This window comes from Bactrocera latifrons, unplaced genomic scaffold (assembly GCF_001853355.1).
Source record: "Bactrocera latifrons isolate USDA-ARS-PBARC rearing strain unplaced genomic scaffold, ASM185335v1 scaffold_139, whole genome shotgun sequence".
NCBI classification, from domain to species: Eukaryota; Metazoa; Arthropoda; class Insecta; order Diptera; family Tephritidae; genus Bactrocera; species Bactrocera latifrons.
In genome coordinates this window covers 82636-91557 of record NW_017534841.1, presented here as the reverse complement: position 1 = coordinate 91557, position 8922 = coordinate 82636, and the positions used below count along the sequence as shown (strand labels likewise).

Sequence of the window (8922 nt, the reverse complement as noted above, 5' to 3'; positions counted from 1 at the left end):
AAAAAAAAACAAAGTTGACTTCGGCCGATCCGCTCTAATATGTAGTATGTTTGCCTTCGAAAATGAAATATGCAAAGCATACATGCAATGCGCAATACRCTCAAACGTCAATGCATCAATTTAGGCAAAGTAAAAGGTTAATGAATGCATGACAACTATATTTCAGGCGCAAGAGCTGTCAAAATGTGCATGAGTTTTGCTTTGCATGCATTGCATTGAAATATTTCCAAATGGCAGATTTGCCGAAAAGGTAAATAATTTATATTCATATCTATGTCATTCATTAAATTTTAATTGTTATTTCATTTTTTATTTATAGTGATAAAAAGTGGACGCACGAGCGTAAAAAGTTGCTTATCACCGTAAGGCTTAGCCATGAAAGTGATTTCGCAACTAAAACAAAAAAGCGTAGCACAATTTGGCAGAAAATTAGGCGGGATATACTGAAAAAGGACAAAGCATTTCCATTTTCTCTCGATGAAATAATGCGCTGCTACACCAACTTGTTGGGCACATATAAGCGAATAAAGAGAAGAAGCGCAACGTCCGGCAAAGCTGCCACCAATTGGGAGTTCTTTGAGGAAATGGACGACGTATACGGTACACGCTGCAGCGTTGTTGCACCTGAGAATATGGTGAGACGTTCTTTGGAACCAACTGGAAACGAAAACTCTTCTTCATCGCCGTCTCCTTGTCCTTCCCCTTCTGCATCCTCAGAGGTCACGCATACGATAAGAACCCGAAAACGTAAACGAAATGAAGTTATTTCTTTCTTAACATCCGAATCCGAAAAACAAGAGAAATTGTTTGAGGCACTGGTGGCGACTGAGAAAGAAAAAGTAAAGATTGAAAAGGAAAAGTTGATGGAACTAAAATCCATACGTAAATTATATGAACGAATTTTAGAACGCAATATCGACATTATCTAACTATTTTTTTTTTTTTTTTATTATTATAATCTGACTAAAATTTATTAAGATTGCGMCGATGTTTGTAACGCCTAAAAGTTTAGACTCTATAAAGTATATTAATATACAAATGATCAATGTAACGAGCTGAGTCGGATTACCCATGCCCGTCCGTCTAGTATATATAAAAATTGTATGTTCGTCTGTCTGTATATACAATAATATATATATATGTAAACTGACCGATAAAAGYTCTTCTAAGGAATCTTTAATATTTCCAAAGGGTTTTATAATTTCGTTGCAAAGAAGTCARCGTTTTTTCWTGTTTCTAGTTTCTTTTAACATTACATAATGAATTTTTACTAAAACAATATTTATKTTAATATTGAATTTTTAATCAAAACAGTGCTTTGTTATTTTATATTTAATAAAATTAAATTAATATATATAAATATTTATATAAAAAGGTTTTTATTTCATCACTTATRTCGTTAACAAAGTAACAATTGCGTCCCGTTTATTTTTGGCTTCTTCTCTCTGTTGACTTGCAGTTGGTAATTGTGAAAAGCTGTTTTCGTTATTAAACGCCTCATCTTCTTCCTCCTCACTTATGACGACGGCTTCATGTCCCTCATTTTCCATAATAATATTGTGAAGAATTATACAAGCCAGTGTGATAGTTTTTGGTAAATGTGCTTGATGCACTTCAATATATCTCAAAATATGAAATTTCTTTTTCAAAATTGCAAACGCCTGTTCAGCATGCGCCCTCGTTGAGCATAAAATTTTGTTATATTTTATTTGTTTAGGTGTTAAAGAACYATTATTCTTATAAGGAACCATTAGATAGCTTTCTAATGGATATGCGGAATCTCCTAATAAATGGCAGCCGGAACAAATTTTTAATTCGCCCTTAACTATYGACTTTCTAATAGGACTCATTTCCCAAATAGCGGCATCATGACAACGTCCGGGACAGCCAATATACACATCCATGAACTTAAGGCTACCATCCACAACTGCCTAAATAAATTCAATTAATTACACATAAAAAACTATAATGAACACTCTTACTTGAAGAACAACTGAATAGTTCCCCTCGCTATTATAGAAACTAGTACTGTCCTTAACTGGTTGTGAAATGGAAATGTGCATAACACCTATGCAGCCAATGACATTTGGAAACGGATGGTTGCGTTTAGCTGAAAATTCGTCGCATTTTTGTTTTTGTTCTGCAACAGTAGTCGGAAATTTTATGACCTCTTTTTTTAAACAGCAAATTTTTTTTATAGTTTTAATACATATTTTATAGCTTGTTCCCATTGCCATGTCGAACCTRTTGCTAACATCTCTGAATGATGCGTTATGGCTCAATTTCCACAAAGTTGCATAGAGCGCTTTTTCCAATGAAACGCCAATACGTCCAGTGCTCTTTGACACCCAATATGGTCTCAACATGTTTAGAAGAATCTACAAATTACAATTTCAATATAAATGTGGACGACTAATTGCTTACTTAAAACTCACCTTAAATGTTGATTTTTCCATTCGAAAATGTGAATAGAAAACAGCTTTCTGCATACTCGGAATGCTCTTATAGAATCTTTTTATTTTTAGAATTCTTCTTTTATTTTCGTATCTACAARCTAAGACAGCCAACCTCCGTTGGTCTTTTATAAAACTTTTTGCAATTATTAAACTATTACTACCGGCACTAGTTTCGGCCAAAGAAATAGCATTATTTAATGTAATTAACAATAAATTTTCCATTTTTGCAAACGCGAACAACTCTAACTCTTTAACAGCTGTCAGCGCAATGCATAAACGTCAAATATGTGCATTGCATACTTTGACAAAACAGGGTTGTAATGCATGAATGCTTTGCATGGCAYTGGCAAATGTTTTAAAAATGTTTTGCATATTGCGTTAATCACACAAAGTCAACACGCACACTAATTTCTTTCATGTGAATGATGTCATAAGGGTCARTTATTTCCGAATATAGTTCCTAGAAAGATAAAAAGAAAGCAATACACCACGACCTAAGGTCTATTGTGTTCTGCGGTCTGTCACAACGAATCACATAGGTGTAAAAGTTCACGCAAGTGAGGAAAGTTCTCTGAGCGCCATCCACTTGGGAGTGGTCAGAAAAGATTCTTTAACATATGGCTCAAGCAGCTCACGTCTTCCGGTCTTAGAACAAGTATCCTCTGGGTAGCCAAAGAATATTCGTTTGAAGGCGAGCCGTATTTCCCCAGGGATGTGCGCTGAGTTTAGAACCCTTCACGTAAAAACCCCTACCAMTGAAAAAAGGARGCAATTTAGAAGTAAAGTTCTCACTCGACGAACAAAGATCAAACTCTAGAAGTCACTCAYGAATGRTGACAACATCTGATGAGTCKACGTTACCAGTTTTCGTGGAWGATTTATAGTCCTTTGTGCATAAGCAACGAAGAATATCGCATTTGATGSAACGATGATCTGTACGAGTTATACGACGRCATTCATATACTTGAATGAATTAAGAGACAGCGTGGGAAACCTCCAGCTCTTACAGTATTCGACGCAGCACCCGGCGGAGGAAGCAGAGAACAATGCCTCAGGTAGCCCGAATTTGTTCCTCGGGGGGTTGTACCGTACCATATGTAATTACCTGACTAGATACTCGAAATAGATATATAAAACAGCAAGAAAAWATAGCTTTATCTTGATCAGCCGACCTGCGCATTCGATATCTCAAACTGAGGGACCAGTTCACGTAAATACAGGCAGACAGATCGACTCAACTCATCACACTGATCATTTATATTCTAATTAGTAGGTATACTTAATTTATAGAGTCCTCAACACTATCTTCAGGATGTTAGTAGCAAGGGCATAGTGACCGAACAAATCGTCATTTTTTGTTACAAACATTGTATTTTTATAAACTTATTACTAAATTCATAAATACGTATAGATATATATGATATATATCAACTTACAAGTTGATCAAACGCATTCTAACTACTTGTTATGGCATAGTTTCGAAATAGATATCCAACARAGTGTCATTAACATGAAAAAAGTCCCATTGCATTAATGGAAAATTCGTGCGACACTTATTGACTACAACATGTTTGGATGCGGGACGAGCTTCCAGACAAAACAGTCTTTTTGCACCATAAACCAGCCACTTACGCCGACGATTGTAATACCATAATTGATTCTTATTACCATAACTGCAATCGTACAGCAAGACTTTTGAATTTGGTTTATGGTCAGCCGTTTGCAGGCAATATTCTTCGCCACGCATACGCAGGTCATGGTCTTCACTTAGCGACCAATCTTGTCTCCGACTTGGAAATATGCTTGTCGCTTCGCAATCTTTAACTCCAACGATTCTGTAATCGGGTCGGCCTAAGGTGTCGAGGCAAAATTTCGGCGCGCCCACACTTCTCACCTGACCATAAGCGAAATCGGTGGTGCCTTTTGGTGGATATGTTTTCACCAAGTCAAAGGCGACATTTTCGATAAACCACTTGAATGACTTRCAATGCAATTTCTCACGCAAAGCGAATTGCTTCGTTAAATCACCCGCATCAATTTTTTCATATATACCGCGCGCATGCTTGTACAGATAGTTCTTGTATTCGTCCATCCACACCTCAGCAACGCGTTTGTAATTCTGCAAACAAACATATATGTATATGTATGTATGTATATTTCTTCAAATTTCCAAGTCTTTCCATTCTCACCTTATGCAAGTAATCTTCTTTGCGATCTTCCGATACGCCAGTCCAATTTTCGCTGCGAAAAATGTGACCGACACGTGAGCAAGGCACGTCCAATAACCGACCRCCACACATCCAAATCTTAAAACTCAACTCATACTGTTCACCACCCCAAATGTCCAAACCGTCRTCATAGCCATCCAACTCCCAAAACCATTCCCTTGATATCGCRAATAAACCGCCCGCCATGATTGGGTTCTCGAATGGTTTTGTGCGATTCTTCTTAGCACTTTCGAGCAGCGGTAGTCGTTTATAGTCAAATATCCAATCGAAAGCGCCACGTGCSCCCTCATCTTGWGCAGTATACTCGAATGTAGCGTCCTCAATCACATCGATCATGGGGCATACCGCGGTGCGTTTGTTCAAAACTATTTCATGCAGCAGCGGTGGCAACCAATTGTAATTGACTTCCACGTGTGCGTCCATAAAAACCARCACATCAGCGACAGCCTTAACGGCACCAGCTAGGCGCGCTGCGATGAGCCCTTGCCGCTTACGAAAGCGTATAAWTTCCACATTAGGAAAATTTTGTTCCACATACTCGTCGAGTGGTTTCTTCAAATTGCTAACATCACTGAAATCATCGACGAGTATTATTTCCTTAATCAATTCGGCTGGTGTACGGTTGATGATACTGTGTAAAGATCGCACCAAGGCGCTGAAGTGTTCATTGTAGAACGGTATTATTATACTGACAGTGGGTAAATCKGCGAAATATTTCAGTCTTTTACAGCTGTAAATAAATTTTTTTTTTAATATTTTTCAATTTATGAAATAATTAGGTGCTGTTTGAAAGATAAATGTTTGAATGTATATACATATAATGGAGGCAATGTACATATAGTTACTGTGGACAAGCTCGTAATGATTTTACGCGACTATTTTCCAGTTACTAGCTCGGCATTTTTTTAAACCGATTTTCCAAAACCTTGGTGGGGTTTTCCGATTTTAAACAGAAAAACAGTTTGCAGAATATTTGGCAGTCACTCACGAAGCCAATATAAAATGTTTCAAGACATCCGGATACATTCAAAAAATTTAGTGGGTGTCATATGAACTGAAGCCAATATAGTCCTTGAAAGACGATGCTTTAATGACTTAAAAAGAAGTCGTGCTTGCACTGGATTGTGACTGGTGTTGGAAAATGTATCCATTACGACAACTCTAAACGTAAAAAAACACCTATGCGAAGCCTAACCAACCAACCAAATCAAAAACAAAGCCGAATATACATGACATAATATGAGACATGCTCTCATTTCGTACTTTCGTACTAAACTTCTAAAGCCGCTTGCCATTAATACGGAATTAATAGGGAACGCTACTGATACCAAATCATCAAATTGAAGCGAGCGATTSCTGAAAACCGGCCGGTATTTTTGACTTGGTATGAGGCAATAATTTTTCGTCATGACAACTCACTGCCTTATGTTACAAAACCAGTTAAAAACTGTTTGCAAAACATTGACTGGAAAGCTTTATCTCTCCAGCCTTATAGCTCTGGATTTGTTCCTTCAGATTACTATTTGCTCCAGTCGATGTCGAACCCTCTGAATAAAATACAGTTTATATCAGAACAGTGTATCAAAAATTTGGCTTGATTCATTCTTGGGCGCCATGTCAATGCTGTCCTTTAAAGATTAATCCAGAAGTTGTCGGAAAGATAGGAAAAAGTTATAGCTTTCGATGGGCAATACTTCGAATAATACTATTATACACTCCGATTACTAAATCATTGGGTCGGAATCGTAATGCACATTCAGCAGTGCTTAACATACCCAAATATTCAAGAACGATATTTTCAACACATGCTTTTGTTATCTGAATGTCTACATTATTGACTTGGGTTGTACAAAATATTTTTGATATTTTCATCGCTAACGGTCTCATTGGGAAATCCAACTGCAAAGCTCGGATAACTACAACACAAAATTCAATTGAAACTTTAATGCTACATCTCACATACCACAGGTCCTATAGCTGKGAAATTTGAGCTCCTTTTGAAAGTTAGATTGAACATTAAAACATAAGCATTCAGTCCTAGTGGCACCCTCTCAAAGAAAAATTACAAACGTCTCTGATCTTGCCTGGGGAGTACGTATCTTCAAAATTTACCCTTACTCACTTACCCCTGATCACGTATATCAGGCAACGACCGATTGACAGAAATCATATCACTCAGCAAGGCATTAAATCCGTTCTTCTTGCTTAGTTCACGCTCTAACGTCCGCTTTGAAAGTTTCGTAATATACGCAGGTTTGCCATGTTCGCCTAATCCACTACGTGCTGCATCGCTCGCCATGGCTTCGACGTCATGCCAATCCTTCAGTTCTCTTTTGTGRCTTCGCTGCCAATACGGTGTTTTTTGTATTAATTCAATTTCCATCCCCTCTAGCGCATCTCTCATATAGATCCATTGATTAATGAGCAGAAATATCAAYGCACCGGTTATTAGAAATATTAGCAATCGCACAACATTTATATAATAAGAATAGCGCATTTTTTGAGTGAAAGAAATTTTACTGGCTTTACTTCGACCGTCCAGTTTCGGGTTTACAGTTCTACAATTGTTCGGCAACTAAACGAAATTAAATTCTAGTAGCGGCATCAACCTCATTCTTTTATTTATTTAATTATTTTTGTTTTTAGAAAATGACACCTGTAATAAACRTATTTTCACCTGAATAAATAAAGGAGTAGAAAACAACAAAATCTAACGAAAAACTAGTTCAAATAGGTCAGGTCCCACGAAAATACATAATTGGTACATAAAGGGTAAAAATAGAAACACTTGTGGGTAATCCACGGGAATATGTCTTTCAAATTAAGTAAAAACATTTCACCAATATACTCTGACCAAGTGCTTGTATGTATGTAAGTTGAGTAAATTTGTGTACTTGTATTGTTGTTGCTAGTTGCTGATCGAATATAAATCACGTTCTATGCCTTTTACTTATAGTCTAGGTCATAACCATCACTCAAACCGCCTACTCAACTAAGTGCACTTTAGCCTCTCCAAACCTTTTTGTCCCCACTAGTGTTATGCTGTGAGAGAATGTATGTATTTGCACAGCTTCATTACAAATGCTTTTAGCTCGTCTTTTTTTACGATAACAGTTACAGGTCAAAAGTAGAAGAATAAGAATTATGTACCAAAAAAATTAGGTATACAATATTGACTATATAGGATACTCGTACAGCAATTTCAAACTTTTACGTCCCTTGAGCTGGCAATTTTGAAATTAATATAAAAAAAGGTTGTTGTCTTGSCTAAATGTAAACAAAAGAGTCAAGGACATTATAAAATGTAWACAAAGGGGTCATTGACCGCGTAAATTATAAACAAAAAAGTCATTGAGTCCAAAAGTAAAAAAAGGTAGATGACTTTGCTAAAATTAAACAAAAGGGTTTTGACCACATAAAGAGGTCAATGACCTCATAATGCAAACAAGCTTGTTGCATTAGCGAAATGTAAACAACATTGTTAAGTAAAAGTTATTGCTGCGCTGCGTCACTTATTCCTTACCTCGGGTGGGGGGTAATAAGTGACAGGCACTGCTATTCATATTTTTCTTTTGTTTGCTGCGTTTTTGTATGCTGTCAAACTGACAGTGGATATAGTATGATGTATATTATTGTTCAAGTAATTTGAACAAACATAACCTGATAAAATCTAAACAAAGAGATTATTGGCCTCGTAACRTAAAAAAGGAGTATTGACTTCATAAAATGTAAACAAAAAGGTCATTGACCCCAAGTGTAAATAAAGGTTGTTCTGTTGGCAAAATGAAACAAAGGTTTTGAACTTCGCTATATGTAAAAATGGGTAAATGGTCAATGTTTTTATAAAATGTAAACAAACGGGTATTGACTCCAAATGTAAACAAAGGTTGCTGTCTTGGAAAAGTGTAGGTTGTTGACTAGACCAAATGTAACCAAAAGTTTAGTGTTGTTGTAACATGTAACATTTGACATGGATTATTGTCCAAGGCAACAGTACAATTTACGAATGTTTTTTTCAGCTGACGTTAACGTTTTTTCTAGTATAAATCGAAAGTATTACTTCTTGGAGCATTACCCTACAAATATATACCTATGAAGGTCGTGTTAAAATTTCATGTAGTTCGGTTCAATCGGACCTTAGAAATTTTACTCACCGACGCTGGCAATGACGTTTCGAGAAAAACTTGTGTTATAAATATGCTCATATTTTCGGAACCATTTGCCGGATCAACTTCATA

The 8922-nt window shown here is 36.5% G+C and overlaps 3 protein-coding genes across 5 annotated transcripts; 1 reads left to right on the top strand and 2 right to left on the bottom strand.

Moving 5' to 3' along the window:
- The first annotated feature begins 195 nt into the window (after positions 1-195).
- On the top strand, positions 196-1311 carry LOC108965321. The gene is made up of 2 exons (XM_018927647.1): positions 196-250; positions 320-1311. Exons 1-2 carry the CDS (start codon positions 231-233, stop codon positions 927-929), a joined length of 630 nt encoding a protein of 209 aa, XP_018783192.1. The 5' UTR covers positions 196-230; the 3' UTR covers positions 930-1311.
- Positions 1312-1319: 8 nt separating this feature from the next.
- LOC108965320 (putative nuclease HARBI1) lies at positions 1320-2750 on the bottom strand. 3 transcript variants are annotated; one of them, XM_018927646.1, is made up of 4 exons: positions 2436-2748; positions 2210-2378; positions 1983-2140; positions 1320-1931 (listed from the first exon to the last, which is right to left on the bottom strand). In XM_018927646.1, exons 3-4 carry the CDS (start codon positions 2061-2063, stop codon positions 1392-1394), a joined length of 621 nt encoding a protein of 206 aa, XP_018783191.1. In that variant the 5' UTR covers positions 2064-2140; positions 2210-2378; positions 2436-2748; the 3' UTR covers positions 1320-1391. The 3 variants fall into 3 exon arrangements, with proteins under 3 accessions (XP_018783191.1, XP_018783190.1, XP_018783188.1); XM_018927645.1 differs by having other exon boundaries at positions 1320-1927; positions 1983-2378; positions 2436-2750; XM_018927643.1 differs by having other exon boundaries at positions 1983-2378; positions 2436-2749.
- Positions 2751-3909: 1159 nt separating this feature from the next.
- LOC108965324 (N-acetylgalactosaminyltransferase 6-like) lies at positions 3910-7240 on the bottom strand. Its single transcript, XM_018927650.1, has 3 exons — positions 6811-7240; positions 4646-5414; positions 3910-4575 (listed from the first exon to the last, which is right to left on the bottom strand). Exons 1-3 carry the CDS (start codon positions 7179-7181, stop codon positions 3922-3924), a joined length of 1794 nt encoding a protein of 597 aa, XP_018783195.1. The 5' UTR covers positions 7182-7240; the 3' UTR covers positions 3910-3921.
- Positions 7241-8922: the final 1682 nt, after the last annotated feature.